Source organism: Lycorma delicatula, chromosome 6, assembly GCF_047948215.1.
Source record: "Lycorma delicatula isolate Av1 chromosome 6, ASM4794821v1, whole genome shotgun sequence".
NCBI classification, from domain to species: domain Eukaryota; kingdom Metazoa; phylum Arthropoda; class Insecta; order Hemiptera; family Fulgoridae; genus Lycorma; species Lycorma delicatula.
In genome coordinates this window covers 19,720,803-19,738,305 of record NC_134460.1, presented here as the reverse complement: position 1 = coordinate 19,738,305, position 17,503 = coordinate 19,720,803, and the positions used below count along the sequence as shown (strand labels likewise).

Genomic DNA, 17,503 nt, shown 5'->3' with positions numbered 1-17,503 from the left:
ACCCATAAAAAGGGTTGGTGCATGGGTTTGTTTGTTATATGTGCTCACATTTTTATTTTAGCTGCTAATGGGACAGGTGGACCAATGGTGATGCACCAGGCAGTTGTGTGCAGCACATGAATGATTTATACTTCTTGATATGAACGATTTTTCTAAAATTATGTTTTTGTTTTAGGGCTCAAGAAGGAAAACATTGGGGTTAGAGCTGTGTTAAAAAATCACAATTCAAGAAACAGCTAAAAATTTTCAGGATTTTCAAGCTTTTTTTGTAAAATATTTTGTTGTTAGTAGGCTAAATTCATGAATGTTATTTAGTTACAACTGGCAAAAGCAATTGACAAAATCATGTGCAATGAAATATAAACCATGCAACATTTTTGCAGCAGGCTGTAGATCCACCTTTTGTCCAGTATATAGTCAATAACAAAAAGCATTTTCACTTTGAAAGTTATAATCAGAATCAACCATATAGAAGGCTACTAACAAGAATAAAAGAGGGAATTAAGAACAATGGAATTATTCAAAGCTATTGAGATCTTAGTACAGGGTTTGTTCTGATAGTAACCGGATTGACCCTGGCGTGTCAGGTGCAGTGGATAGGAAAGCTTATAGTGGTGTGTTTTAGCAACATACAGCAAATAACCACAGTTGGCTCCACATCTACGTCCAATTCGTGTCTGTCTAGAGATCTCTGATAGCTGGATCCTCACTATGATAACGAGATGAGTCACAATGGATTGAAAGCAAATTTCTGACCAACAAGAAAGTGCCACCAGCTGCCCTACAGCTCTGACTTGTTTCCCTATGATTTCTTTCCATTTTCCCAGCTGAAAGAAGACATGAAAGGTCATCAATTTGCAACTGTCAAGAGGTCTGATGAGAAACCCCTGTAACATATCACAACAGGAGTTTGTAAAGGCCTAACAACAATGGAAACATTGCTGGTAGTGCTCTATGGCTACACAAGGGGCCTATTTTGAAGATTATTAAATGTATTTGCTCATATCTTCAATAAATTGAGCTTGGCAGTATCAGTCCAATTACTTTCAGGATCAACTCTACAATTTCTTTTTTTATAAATCTATTTTCCAATGAAAGGAAATTAATTATATATTTAAAAGAGCAACAGTTATTAGAAAAGCACAATTGTTTTTAAAAAATTAAAGAATGATTAAAAAGCACTTTGACTTAGAAATTTTGCTCAAAATGACATAAAAATAAATCTATTAGATTCACCATTTTTACAGCTTATAGAAAAATATTAATATTTTATATATTAATTTTAAAACACTGCCAAGAAAATACAACACAAATAAAAAGAAACAAGATGCAGGTAGAATGTCATACTGTGACAAATGAAAGTTAGTGGTGGAAAGTGTAGACTGTCAACCCACCCTGAAAGATTAAACTACAAATCAAATTGATAGATAACTTTAAGTAAATTAACTCACATAATAGTATTGAAATCATCATCCACCAATATCATATCAGCAGCCTCCTTACACACATCTGTACCATTTTGTCCCATAGCAATACCAATATCAGCTTTTTTAAGAGCAACTCCGTCATTAACACCGTCACCAGTCATACCAACTATTGCCCCAGACCTCTGGTATGCCTAAAAACAATAAAAAAAAATTAGCTAACAAGTGGCAAAAGTAATCAACAAACAATAACAGTTGATACATTAGTCCAACAACCCGTTGTAAGACCATGTCACTTAGCCACTGAGTAGATAGTTGTAGCGTAATCATACTAGGCTACATCTGAATGAATACTAGTTAAATCTGAATAAAGGAATCATTTGTTAACATCATCAGTAAAACTTTATGTAAACAGGAATGATTGCTTCTTGAAGAATAAACAACCAACAAATAACTGGTGATCAATTAGTATAAATGAATTTTTTTGAACTACATGAAATTATAAGTTTACTAAAAACTAAATGAAGGTAAATTTCTAGAAACCTTCTTAACTATAATATATATATATATATTATAGTTATATTATATATATATATATATATATATACACATATAGTAATAGTCACATTTATTAAATTCCAAAATTACAAATCACACATTCACAGGATGATAAATCTATGACACTCTGAATATGTGTGCAAGTAGGTTTTTAATCAGACTTGCAGATAAAAAGGAGTGGTGTTAATGTATCACTTGACTTTAATTTTTTTACCTTTTAAGGAGCACATTGTTATTTTTTTTTAATAACTTCTGATTACAAACACAATGCCCTAGAGTAAAAGTGGGAAATATTACTTACATATACAATAGTAAATTGTTACAAAAATGACATAGTCTGTTTTTTAGGACGCATAATTACAGAAAACATAATTGAAGGTTCAGATTGAAATTTTTTAAAATGAAAAAAGAAAAAAAAATTTAATGAAAAGAAATCATTGCTTATGTTAAAAATAAATACATGTTTATGAATACAACACATGGTGAGAGCCAAAGAAGTCAGACTGAAGAAATTGTTGAACAAAATAATGACATACCTATCAGCTTGCCATAGAAATAGGAAAAACTAGTACAAAATAAAATAACATCAATTAAAAAAAAAATCAGACAACAAAGTTGTAATACTTTCCTGACATTGGTTATTTATTCTTATAGAGTAGAAAAATAATTATACATGACAAAGTTACCTAAGATTTCTTTTTGAGAGTGGAAGGTGAATTATGATGAAATTTTATTTTAATATTATTATTAAAAGTTTATTACTTTTAATACTATTAAACGTTTAAATAAACAAAAAAAGTTTTGGCAAATTCAAAAAACTAATATTTTTAAACTTTGATCGGCTCTCCCCCATCCCTAATATTGACCCCAACGTATTTTTTTTCCATTTTTTGTCACTTGCACTACTACTATTCCTAGGAAGACATTAAAAAAAAATTTGGTTAAAAAATATTCAATAAATTAAGATTGCTCATTTTCTTAATTTTTGAGGCAAGCTAAAATAAGGGTAAGATAAGCATGCATACATGTACTGATCGCAATATAAAGTTATGTTTATAAAATTTTGAAAACTGACCCCCCCTCCACCACCTAAAGATATTGATCCAAAATTTTACCAATAGATTACCCCACATACACGAGTCTCTGCACAAAATTTCATCAATATCAGGTTAACCAGTCAAAACCATTATGCCAACGCACATTACATATGAACATTAACCCCTATTTCTTTTTTTTTGTGCCCCTGGATCATGAAATGTCAAGAAATGCAACATAGACCTAAACCTGATTTTTTGACTTCATTTTCTTAACTATAATATATATATATATATATATATATATATATATATATATATATATAGAGAGAGAGAGAGAGAGAGAGAGTAATACTCACATGTATTACATTCCATAATTACAGGTCACACATTCAGAGGATGAAAAATCTATTATAATCTGAATATGTGTGCTTGTAGTGCATAGCTCTAGAGCTATGATGCCAGGAAAGTAAACTGAAAAGCAGAATACTAATAAATTAAGAACAAATGTTTTCCTTTTGTTACTGCATTAGCAATACAAAGATATTTTAGTTTTCTATTTCTTTTTTTTTTTCAATTTCTTGTCAAAATGATAACATTTTTAGATTTCTTTGTATACTTCAGTATTCTGGGTTATTTAGTTTAAACAAAATCTTGTTAGTTGCACAAACTTCCTTCCACACGTGTGTACAAAAGTTCAACTGTAATAATATTATGACAAGGCAGTTTCTTTAAATCATTTTACAATTAATCTAAACATACCTTAAATTAGTATGTGATCAATCTATCTTAATCTATGGAAAAAAATCTTTGGATTCGGTGTATTAAAATAATACAAACCTTTACAATAGAGAGTTTATGTCTTGGAGTGACCCTGTAGAATACACTAACATTGTTAACGACTTGCTCCAATTGATGTTGTGTCATCGATTCAATTTGATCACCAGATAACACTTGACCATGTATTGTATCTAAACCAATCATGCCAGCTGAAAAAAATTACTTCAATTAAAATTAAAAATATTAACACAGTAAAAACCTTAATACATATATGAATGTCACAAAATTAAAACAAATTAAGCCTTTTTTGTTTACCATAGAAAAAAAGTATAACATTTTTTTAGAGAATGACATTTTTCAGTAATATAGCATCAAAATAACTTCTTAAAAACCTCCAGCAAGTTGAACTAATTGTACTTTTAAAACTATCATCAGCACTGCATTGTTGTCACAACATTTTGATTCTTTAAGTTATTCTCCAATGTATAGATCTATATAATATTTTCTAATAGTAGTAGAAACACTTATTAATATGTAGACAAAACGGGTCAAGTTATAATTTGAGTTCAATTTTTTTCACTTAAATTTTTGAACCACAGTGTCATTAATGATTATGATTTTATAATTTAGGACATAATAATTATTTTTTTTTTATATGTTACAGTATTAGTGGTAAGAATTACAACCTAATGTCAACCAAAAACTTCTAAAAACTAATCCCAAAAGGCTAAGATAAAGATGCCTAAGAAACAAAGACTTACAATTTTTTTTCAAGATGAAATATATTTATAATTTAACAAAACAATCTTATTGTAGTTGAGCCTTGAATAACTAATTAGATATTAAACTTTTACAATACAGCTTGTACTTGGCAACTCAGTATAAAAAATTATAAAATGTCAATATTCCAAAAATATCTATCATAAATAAATGAAGTTATATCTAAATAAAACTCACCAATAGCACAGGCAGTTTCCTGTGCATCACCGGTAACCAGCTTCACTTTTACTCCTGACTGAAGTAATGTCTGTATAGATTCTCTGACATGAGGACGTGGAGGATCACATATACCTACCAAACCCATGTAACAGAGATCTTGCAGTGAAGAACCACGAGCCATACCAACAACTATAAAAATAAAGACTGTATAAAAACTGACTTTTACAGTACATTCTATTAGCATAAAATATAAAAAAACAAACATGCCACGTTTTATGTATTATAAATATTTTCATTAATAATTAAGAATTTTAATTACAAATTAAGAAAAAAAAAATTTCAAAATTACTAATGCATCTAAATTACTTTATTTTTCACAATTTTATAAAATCGCTGGGTAGTGTGGTTGCAAAGAATTACATAAAGTAATTATAACACTCAATGCGACCATGCCTACCACAGGGAATATAGAAAAAATGAAAACCAACAACTTATTAAAAAAAGTTTTTTTGATGTCTGGATATGGTAATTTGTTTCTTGACTTACACTTTATTCATCCCAGTCTTTCTTACTGTTTATTGCATGTACAGCTTCTGAGAAACAATGTAAGCAGCACTAATTAAGTTATTTTAAATGAACGTAATGATATTTATTTATTATACATTCAGTTCTTGTAGAGAAAAAGGTAAAAAAGTAAAACCACCCATAAAGTAATACTAATAAAGTAAAATGTCACCCATACCACCAACATTTAAGTGGATTTAGCATACTAACAGTAAATTCTGCTCATTGTATAAGGCAATTGGAAACCATTTACTTGTAATTTATCAGCAAGGCAGATGATATTTTGTTAATCTTGAGAATGGATATGCTAATTTTATAAATTTGTCTCACATGTCAGGTCACCTTTGACCTAATTTATAAAAAAATAAAGTTTTTATTGTTCTATTTATGCATTTTCTAAATACATAAATTAATCGGAAAAATTAATTTATAATATTTGAATAAATTATATTACCAATTTATCACAAATTATTTTTTACTAAATACTTCACACTTAAATGCAGAATTTCAAAATGTATGGGTAAAGCATAAAATCTTTAAAAAAATCATTTTTCAGATTTAAAAAGAAATTAAACATAGTGAACTGGTACATACATATATAACGAAGACAATATATTATTTATCTACTGCTTAATGGTAATGTTAAAAAAGAAAGAAAGAATGATCAATCATATCATCAATTATTACATCTACTGTATGCTGTATTTGACTCTGATAAAAAAAAAAAAAAACTATGGCATGTCTTGATCTTTTTAAGTCTGTGCAATGTATAAGTTAACACAAACTACCTACTCAAAATTTAGCCATTTATTTACTGTTAGATATATATAACTTTCTGAAAATTTAAATAATTCATCAACATACTAACCAATGTGCCAACTGAACTAAAAAAACAACGTAACCAGCAAAGAGAATAACAGAAAAACCTAAAAATTTCTAGTATTACAGTGAAATTGTGTTGTTATAAATTTTGTGGTTGTTAGGGTTTATAATTTCAAATTAAAATTTTAAGGTTTTATTTCTTTTTTGTTTTTGTTATCTGTTGATATTATTGTACAATTATATACAGACTGGTGATGTGGAATACTGAAAAAGTCGACTATTGTATTAGTTTTTTTAGGTTTTTCTGTTACTGTGTTTGGTGGTTAAGTGGTTTATATATAAAACTGATATATACAAGTGAAATTAAAGTCAGTGAGAAATTTGAAACTTGTGTGGGAGTAACTTTCAGAGAGGAAGTGCGTCATCATTGAAAAACCACATCTATATTCTATCTGCAAGTGGAATATCTTCCAAGTTTTATCAGATTTGTTTGTAGAAAGTGGAAGTAACACTCTCCATTGAGCCTTGGTGGTAAGAAAAAAGGTTTATGAGATTATCACCCAGAAGATCACACCACAATGCATTGGAAATGATTTGTAACAGTCTGATGGGGATTTTCTTCTGCCCAAATATGAGTGTTTCAATAATTTACAATGCCATTTCTTGTAAAACAGGATTCATCAGTAATTATAATATTACTTACAAAACTGGGATGATGTTCACATTTTCTAATTAATCACTGACAAAATTTCATTTATTTATCAAAATCAGGTGATAATAACTCTTGTACATGTGTTGTATGGTATGGATATAATTATACTGCATTCAATATTACTTCTTCAGTGTTGACATTTCTCACAAAATGTTGATGAACAGCATCAAATTGTGGTTTAAACATATCTGTTTCTCGAACTCGCCTCTCCTAAGCCTCAAATGTTTATGATATGGTATTCTTTGATCTAGATAATTTTCTCAGTATTCATGCACAGCAGCCAATCCATTTTTATTTACTTTTCTATAAATTAACAACATGTTCGTCAACTTTCCAAATTAAAACAAATTTGTGGTATCACCCACTGTGAATGACTGACTGAACAGTAACAGAACAAACATTGCTCAAATGAATATTCAAATTCTAAACATTCAACTTAACTGTTGATCAGCTATTATTGCCAACCTGTGAAAAATAAAAATTTTAATGTTTTAGAAGGATGTCTCAAATTTGTTCTATAATTCTCAGCATTTGTTAATAAATTGTTTTGTTAGAATCATAGCACTTTTCCGATTAATCTGAGTTTTGTTTCTAATTAAAGTTAAACTTTTTAAATTTGTTTTATTTTAATATTTATTTACATCAATTTTCTCAGAATTAAATTTTCTAAAAAGTTACTAAAAATTTTAAATTTTTTATTGGCTAAGTTATTTTATTCTAACCTAAAAAAGTGTATTTTCCAACAAAAATTTTTCATATTTTATCCTTTTTTCTTAAAACCAAAGTGAGATTGAGGGCTGAAACCACTTTTTTCTTAAATCAAAAACCATAAGAAAGCACCAAATTTACCTCAATTTGTAGCCCAAGAATTTTAGTACGGTTTAATTTCACAGAGAGTGTAGAAAGCAGGGCTAAGTCTTTCATGAGCTGAAACTTATTAACAAACCACTTTCTGACCTACGTTTACATCAATTTTTTTTCTTATTTTTGGCTATAGAATCAACTTCCAAGAAATTTCTGTGCAATTTGAAATCACTTATATGTATATTTTCTTCTTTTTTTGTCATCTTTTATAACTGCATACACAGTAGGTCTGAAAAGTTTCCAAACTAAATTTCTGTAGTCAGTACAAGTAGCGCTTCTCTGGGACAACCAAGGAACTATGTAATATTGATGAGTAGGTGGACAAAATTTCATCACTCCAGTCTTGAGTTATTTATTCAGCCACTGAATAAATAACTCAAGAACAAGTCACATGAACAAGTTGTGTTCATGTGACCTTGTGCGAACTTGCAACATGGAACAGGAAGCACGATAAATTTTGTGTTACGAAATAAATAATCTTTTGTTGAAACTTATTCTATGATATAGCAAGCATTCAGTGATGAAGCTGCATCTCATACTACAACATACACGTGGTAGAAGCGGTTTAAAGATGGTAGAGAGTTGCTGGATGACAACAAATGAAGTGGGAGGCTGCCAAAAGCTGTTCACGATGAAAACGTGCACTCCTGCTCGAAAAACCTCATCTTACTCTTCGGGCCATAGCAGAACAGCTAAACATTGGTAAAGATGCGGTATGTACAATTCTAACAGAAAAAATGAACTGCCAAAAGGTATGCTCTCGTTTTGTTCCAAACTTCTTGACTGAAGAACAAAAACGGGTGTGTCTTTCTTATGCTCAAGACTTCATTGAAACTGCCAATAGCGACCTGAATTTTTTGAAAACAACTGTACTGGGGATGAAAGCTGGTGCTTCAATCTACTGTCTGGCTGAGTCCTATAGCACAAAGACCAGCAAAAGCTAGGCAACAAAAATAAAGAGTGAAAACAATGTTAATTGCACTCTTCAACTCAAAGGACCTGATTCATCATGAATTTCTCCCAACCTAAAAAAATTCCGTTAGTTTGTAAATTCTATTCAAACTGTGAATAGATCAAATTGTGAATTGTAAATTCTATTTGGAAGTAATAAATCACCTGATGAGTCACATTCATCGAATCCGGCCCAATACCAGGATCCGGGCAGTTGGAATCTCTTGCACAACTATGCCCTGGCACACATGGCAACAGTTTTAACATGTTATTACGCTGCAAATCAAATCACTGTCTTATCCCACCTGTCCTATTCATCCGATTTGGCTCCAGCAGACTGTTTTAACTTCCTGAAACTCAAGCTGAAGGTAAAAAGGCTGCTTTTTTCACAACATTCCGGTCATCCAAAGGGTTTGCACCGAGCAGTTGAAGAGTATCTCACAAAGTGATTTCTCCAGAGAATCTGACAAGCTCTACCAGCGCTGCAACAAGTGCATAACTAGAAAAGGGTTCTATGTAGAGGGCTGATGTAAGTAAATTAGTTTATCTTTAAATCTGTATTTTTAATTAATTTAGTTCGGGAACTTTTCAAACATACTGTGTAGGTTCACTTTAGTCAGTCCACTATTGAAGTTTCTTCGAAGGGACTGTTCGGGCCTTGCAGTCCTCCCAGTACTTTTTCATACAATTCAATTTCTGTGGCCTTTCTGGTGTTGAAAATATTTGTGTTGTGAGTTTCTTTCTTTCAAGTGTAAAGCTATTGTTTTTATCCTTGATTTTTTAATTTACTTTTAACTTGTCTGTGGTGCCTTTCAGTGTAAGGCCAATTTCCTTCGGTTCTCCTATTTCTCTGATACAGTTTTCATTTTGTCTTGTGTTTTTCAAGTCGAGACTGTACTGCACCAGCTATTACAGAAGTTTCTTGCATTCCCATGATGTATCTAACGAATCCTTACCTCCTCTTATACACTGCATAAAAAGAGATGGGTTTTAACCCTGTTCATGACTTTGTTGAGCATGATCCACCACTGCCCATCTTTCTGGTACATTTTGTTGATTGTTCAATCAGGTGGGAGTGCTTCTGCTGCGACTGTGGCTTCTGTTTTATAACTGTGTTATGTCTTATTTTTGCATTTATGGATATACATTTTTTTTTTCCTGCAGGTGCACCAGGTTAATTTTTGTGCTTTAACTAGTTTGTTTGTTCTTGTTAAATGAAGGTTGTTTCAAATAACCTAAATGAAACATTTATTTCTCTTATTTATTAATAAAATACATTTATTTCTACAAGGTATATAAATTGGTTTACTATTTTGACTTTATTAACATTTACGGTTACTTCTTTTCTTGTTGGTTTTTGGGGCATATTTTGTCTTTATGAATATTTTGAGGTCAATTTTATTTGCAATGTTTTAGTCTGTTTGTTTAATGTGATTTTCTCTGATCTTAAGTTCTAATATCTGTGTTTAAGTTTAGTCAATATCGTTTGCTGGTAATGCCAAGTTGCTGGCGAAACCACACTGTGTGTTTTGATTTTTAGCCTATTTTTATTTTTGGGTGCATTTTTTGAGCCATTCTCTTATTACCATTTCCAGTTCATTCGGTTCTTTGCAATTTGGAAGTTTGTTGAAATATTTAACAAGGACTTCTGCATTGTCTTTATTGTTATGGTTAGATTATGGTTTTCATCCTTCATTAGTAGGGTTGAGGGTTTGCATTTTTGGAGTTGTTTTTAGGTTTTGTGGTAGCCTCTCAACTGCATTTTTGAATTCTTCTTCTATTGATTTCAGTGTCTTTCAGGTATTTTCTTTTTATTTTCCGTAGGGTTTGGGTGGTTTCTTTTCTTTGCTTACTAGATTTTGAAAGGATGTTTCTGATTTTTGGGATTGGTGTAATAGCCATGCTTGATGTTTCTTCTTGGCTGTTTTACTGCATTTGCTGTTCCACCATTGATGCTTTTTATGGGGCTTATTAGGGCCAGTTCTTCTGCAATTTGTTTAAGATTGTTGACTAAGTCTTTGCTATTTTTTTGGTTGCTTCTTGGCAATTTTCATTCTTGATTAGTTGGGTAGGATCTATTTTTTTTTTTAGTTTTAGGGGCTTGGTTTTGTTGCTTCCTTTGGAGAGTAAATTTAATTTAATTTTTACTATGTAGTGATCTGTGCCTACTCCCTGGAAGACTTTTACATTGTAGATCTCTCTGTGGTGGTGTTTGTCTATGAAGGCATAATCTAGTTGCCATTCTCCTTTAGTGTAGTTGGGGTGTTTCCAGGTTTTGAGTCTTTGAACTTTCCTCTTGAAATGTATGAATTTCGAGATTATGTTGTGGTTTCTGCACAGATCAATGAGTCTCTTTCCGCTTTCATTTGTTCTCGTTTGGGCAGGCCATTTCATGATGATGTGGTATCTTCTTTTTCTCCCTAGTTGAGCATTGAAGTCTCCAATTAGGTGTTTAATGTGATTTTTGGGGATTTTTATTTATGACATGGTCGAGTATGTCCCAGAACCTTTGTTTCTTCACAGTCTTTTGAAGATTTGTTTCATTATTAGTGGGAGGGGTGGGGCCCCACCTCTTCCTAGGTATACCTTTGTAGAGCCTATATCCTTGAGATTCTATACAAAATAAATATGTTTTAATGTAGTTATAGAATTCAATACCAAATGTAGATTTGGGATCCCACAAAAATCAATCGGAAATTAATAAGGTGAGTTTAACTTATCTAATTACTTACTGTGTTCTGGTGATTTATATTTCACATAATATATTTTCAAATATATACATATTATTTGTTCATATTGCAAACATAGAAGGCTGTATGAAACTCTGAAAATTTTAACAAGAATTTGTAAGTGTCCAACATTTTATTTAAAAAATGGGTTAAAATACAAACTATGTGAAAATGATTATTTTTTTACTACAATTTTTCTAACTATTTTTGTAACAACTTTCACTGCACTTTGTTTAAATTATGAATAAGCAAAGATAAAAAAATAAGATATGATTTTCCAAAGAAAAGATGAAAAGGTTTCATTTTATAATTTTTATTTCTATTAAGTCTTTTTACTTCTTTGTATGAAGAAAAGGAAGTATTGTGATCGCAAAAAATTTAGGTTTTCAGATTTCAACAAAAAATTGATTTTGACTATTCCTGAATCCATTCTGACTAGTTCTGGTATGATGTACGTACATACATATCTTGCATAACTCAAAAACAATTAGCCATAGGATGTTGAAATTTTGGATTTTAGAGTGTTCCTAATCATCTAGTTATGCAACTCCCCTTTTGATTTCATTTGACTGAACCAAAAGTGTCCAAAAAAGCCCAAAAATCAAACCCCAAAAAAAGTGGACTTTTTCTTAACTGCAGTAATAAGCCCTCATTGAGAGTTTTTCAACAATATATCATAAGTGGTACTTTTTCATTGGTTCCAGAGTTATAGCCAAATGAAATTTTAATTAATGAAATGTTTAGACCTAATAAGAGGAAGGCACATTGGTTTGAATCAGGACATCATCTCTTTTTTTTTAACTTTTTTTTTTAATTTAAATATATTGATTTATTAATAATTATTATTAACCTGAGTGTAAAAAAAATTTACGATAAATAATTCAATAATATCAATAAAAAAAAGTTATGAAAAAATATCAGAAGTTATAAATGAAGTAAAATTTCATGTACTTTTCATTTAAAAAAAAATGTGAATACGTAATTTAACAGATGTACAAGGAAGTCATATGGTGTCCACATCAGAATTTTTTAGTATGTTATTAGTCGACAATCAAAATGTATGTAGGTCAAAGTCTTGTTTAATAAAATTAGGTGAAATCATTCTTTCTTAATTTTGAAATGCTTATATTTTTTGAACTAATAGACTGATTTTTAAAGTTCAAGTTGGGACTTTCTTATATAATAGTTTTCCATCCCATTATTTCAATGAAATTCAAAATTTCAGAATTTTTATTTAAACATTTTATATTTTGTATTGGGTAGAATAACAGTTTAGTTAATGATTTATATATAACTGATACTTTCTTGTAGAAATACATTGGATAACCAATTTTTAGTCCTAATTCAAGTAAATGATATCTTTCTAATTAAAATTTTTACGGCTTTTCAAATCCAAAGTATCTAAATAACTACTGGGTAAATTTTCATCAAACATATTTCATTTTATGTAGAACATTCAGTAAGTTTAGTTTTTTTGTAACTGAATTTTAACATTTTTTAATAATGTTTAATATAATTATATAAAATGTTTTGATGAGAAAAAATTTAATTACACAAAAGCTAGTATATCACTTGTTTTGCTAATTACTACTGAATATAAAATAACATGGCTCAATATTACATTTTATAGTCCATTATCATTTATTCAATTACTGTCTCTGTCTAAAATGTACTGACAGGACCCTCCTCCTGGTCTATTAGCAATCATTATGGCACATCAGGTATAAAATTCTGTATTTTAGATTATTTAAAAGTTCATTTTTAACAATACATCGTGTTATGTGAATTAATTTTTTCAACTGTTTTATAAAGTTTGTTTATTGACTGATTAAATGTTTCTTGGTAAACTTATTATGTTAAAAAAATTACAAAATTATTTAAAATCAAAGGTTAAAAGTTAAATGCAACATTATTTATATGATGACTATCCATCGATCCGCATTACAGACAAAAACATTCGTACAGTTGAAGACATTCTTGAAGATGATTGACGGGTGAGAATATCTGAAATTGCAGAACAGGTCAAAATAAGTTACGGGTGCTGTCAAGCAATCAACACAAATGACCTCCAGTTCTGTAAAGTGTGCGCCAGGTGGGTCCCTCGCCTTTTGACTGCAGATCAGAAGTTGAAACTTCTGGAGGTCTGTCAGAGGCTTACAGCAAGGTTTGCGAAAGAAGGGGATGCATTTTTGAGTCGGATCGTCACCTGTGATGAAACGTGGGTCCAAGGTCCAACACTACACTACCCAGTTGAAACAAGCCAGTATGGAATGGCAGAGGAAAGGGGAGGCAGCCTCAGTGAAAGCAAAGACTCAACTGTCAGGTGGCAAGGCATTTTTTTTTGCATGAGTGACACAATCAATGCTGCTTACTACTGCGGTGAGCTGTTGAATGAGGTGAGGGGTGGACATCGCCGCAAAAGACGAGACCAATCGATTTGAGAGGCCATCCCTCTTTCATGGCAACGCCAGGCTCCATACTGCAGCTCTAATGGTCTCAAAACTAGAAGAAATGCACTGAACTCAACTTGATCATCCTCCCTAAAGCCTGGTCCAGGCTTTATCATAGGACGATAGGTCCTATCGTCCTACAATTTTCATTTGTTTGGACCACTTAAAAACGCTCTAGGAGGTCAACGATTTGAAGATGATGAGGGCATAGAGGGACTCATGCGCAATTAGCTCCTGACGCAACCAACTTCATTCTATGATGCTGTGATAAAAAACCTTCCTTCTCGCTGGGAAAAATGTATTTCTAAAGCAGGAAACTATGTAGAAAAATAAATTATATTTGCCTTTTATTTTTCAATAAATAAATATTTAAAAAAAATAAAATCCCGTTTATACTTGATTTACCCTTGCATTATATGCATTTTTTTTTTAAACTGATACCTTTTTACAAGTTATAGATTTCCCAGAGGACAAACTCTTTCAAAACTGGAAAAAAAATTCTATAGGTACATTTTTAATTCATTTATTTAAATCTCTAATCAAACTTATTTTATATTAATTTTTTATCTTTACAATGAACAGGATATTCCAAAGGATAGTAAGCAATAAATCTCAAATAATATATATTAAAATTAATCTGCCCAAACTGAATTACTTTAAAAGTACACATACTTATGAAGAAATCTGATCCACTTTTATAACTTACCCCTGAGTCCCTTACGACCAATTTCATAAGCTTCTGCCAAATAATCTTGCTCTTTCTTAACATTCATTTGTTGTAGAGTACCATTCCAGTGATACTTTGTACACTGTTGTAATATTTTCTCCAAAGCACCTTTCACAAAGTAAATTTCTTCTTTAGACTGGAAAAAATTTATAAAGATTTTACAAATATATAAATAGATTCAAGTTTTGTAAATAAAATTTTAAGTAAAAAATATCTTAAAAACATGAATTTTGGATTTAAATTAACAAAAAGTGAATACAAATATTTTCAACAGACTTAATACTTACATCACCATATTTGGGTACACACTTCACAGCCATCATTTTTTGTTCAGAACTAAATGGATACTCTTGTAGCCGGACATATTTGTCTGCAACGCCATACATACCATGCTACAACAGCAGGAAAAAATAAACTTTTAATAAAATTGTTTTATAATTAACACATGATGTTACACGTAATAAAAATGAAAATGTAATAAGACAGATTTTTTGGTTAGATCTTTTTGTTCCTTAAAGAATATAAATTAGAAAAGTCATCCCCATATATATGTAGTTTTTCTACAGAAAATCAAAGAGAGTCATAAATATATAACAACAGTAAGAATAACAATCACAATGCTCATAATATTAATAACTGTAATAACGTATGTAAATATGTATATTCTTGCAAACTTGTAACTATAATCTTATAGCGACTAGGATTTCTTTAAATATGTTGTTCATGACACATCTATTGTGAGAAGATATGTCCAATGACCCGAATTACCGTGGTGTGATTGGCTAGAAAGTGTAAATACTGTATGTGTGTTTATACTGTATGTGTTGTCTGCATATGTGCTTGCATATAATATATAAGAACATGTAAATATAGTATAATAATTAGGCTGTAGAGTAGATTGTTAGAAGTTTAAGTGCATAAGAGTAAGATATAAATACAGAATATTACATTATAAAAGCAATATATAACATTTATGACCATAATATAAATCACAATTGAAAGCATATTAATAAAGTAAAATAAATGAATTACAATAATAAAGTATATCAATCAATAAAATTATTTTAGAAATTCTCAATTAGTAAAATGTGAAAGGTTTTTTTCTAACATAAACATTATTCATTTAATTATCAACTTCTGGCAGCAAACACAACTTATGCACAGGTCTTCGGAGCTGACCATTCGCAATCTTTAAATTGACAACTTGAACTAATTCATCAGGACCTGGATAAACTTTGGTGATAATTCGAAATTTCCATTGTACTGGTGAACAGTTCTCCTCAGAGATTAATACTAAGTCTCCAATAGACAGATTATGCGAAGGGAAATGCCATTTATTTCTCTGCTGGAGATAATGAAGGTAGGCCTTAGACCATCGTTTCCAGATGGATTGGATGAATCTAAAGTAAATGCCAATGACCTAGGCGATTAATTTCAATTTCTTTGTATTCCAGTAAAGGTTATACTTTGGCTCAGGTAAAGAAATAAGTAGACAACGGATAAAAAAATGACCAGGCGATAGTGGTTCTGGGTCTCTATGATCTGTAGACATAGTAAAAATGGGATGAGAATTAAGACAGGTTTCAACCTGTGTTAAAACCATATACAATTCTTCAAAGTTCAAGACTGTTTGTCCTACTACAAGACATATATGATATTTTACACTTTTAATTACACTCGCTCTCCCATAAGCCACCAAAATGGGGGGAAGAAGGTGAAACAAATGACCATGATATGTTTTGTCTGGATGAAAAGAGTTGAATGTTGGATTTTAAATTTTCCAAATTTAAGAATTTAAATAAGTCATACAAAAAATTTTTGCCAGAATGGAAGTTGGAACCATTATCGGAAAAGATTTGAGTAGGAATATCTCTTCGTGAAATAAATCTCTTGAGTGTTACTATGAATGACTGCTATGATGTAGTCAAATCCAAGATTAATTCTAAATGAATTGCCTTGAGGAATATAAAAAGTGTGATATAAGAATTTACTTAAGGCTTCGGACTGCTGCCGCCATGATGAATTGTAAGTGGACCTCCTTAGTCTATTGCACAGACAGAGAATGGACGAGAAGGTACTACTCTGAAAGGTGGAAACTGACCTACTTGTTGCATTTGTGTTTTGCATTAAAATGAAAACAATTTAAACATTTATTAATTGATGAAATGCTTATTTTAGCATTTAAGTTCCACTTCTTCTGACATAATGAATGATGCGTCAATTGTATATCTGAATGTAAAAGATGTAAATGCTCAGCAGTAACAATTAATTTAGTAAATACCTTGACTGGGCCTTTGAGTGTAGGATAATAGGATCTTTAGTTTTATAATATAATTAAGAGTGTTGTAATCTACCTCCCACTCGTATAATAGTCTTAAGTCATCCAGAAATGGTCAAGTGAAATGATTTTACTTTGATTAGAAATAATTTTATTGTTTTTACTTACTTCATCACTAAAACATACATGTTGAGACTGTTTATGAAAAAGGTATGGGTCTGATTTTATTCTTTTGTAGTTAAATGACCAGCGATTCTTTGGACCGATTTAATTTAAGATTGTGCATAAATTGAAAACAAAAACTAAATGTATGAATTAGCTTATATAAAGATGAAAATTGTTGTGTATCAACTAAAACAGTATCTACTAAAGATGTTGATATATTTTTACATTTTTCTATAAGACATTCCAAATCCTTGTAATAATCATTAAAGTTAATATGAGTATGTGCCAATGAGATGAAAACTGTAAGAACCAAGGAGAACCATGCCACCAAAGCGACATATCAATTAATTTACTTGGATTACAATCCTTAGACAATACGTCAACTAGATTTTCCAAAGACTTAATAGTGCCATTTAACATTTGAGGTATCTCTTTGTATTTCATTAATTCTGTTATTTATAAATACCTTCCAGGCAGATGAATATCCATGAATCTAGGACAATGCT

The 17,503-nt window shown here is 30.6% G+C and overlaps 1 protein-coding gene across 3 annotated transcripts in view; it reads right to left on the bottom strand.

The window, feature by feature from the left end:
* SPoCk (secretory pathway calcium atpase) overlaps positions 1-17,503 on the bottom strand; it is a 180,424-nt gene that overhangs the window by 19,301 nt on the left and 143,620 nt on the right. For all 3 annotated transcript variants that reach the window (XM_075369352.1, XM_075369353.1, XM_075369350.1), the window contains exons 12-16: positions 14,842-14,946; positions 14,534-14,690; positions 4,754-4,924; positions 3,857-4,005; positions 1,452-1,618 (exon numbers count right to left, since the gene is read on the bottom strand). In XM_075369352.1, coding sequence (XP_075225467.1) covers positions 1,452-1,618; positions 3,857-4,005; positions 4,754-4,924; positions 14,534-14,690; positions 14,842-14,946 — 749 coding nt within the window. The remainder of the gene's footprint in view (positions 1-1,451; positions 1,619-3,856; positions 4,006-4,753; positions 4,925-14,533; positions 14,691-14,841; positions 14,947-17,503) is intronic.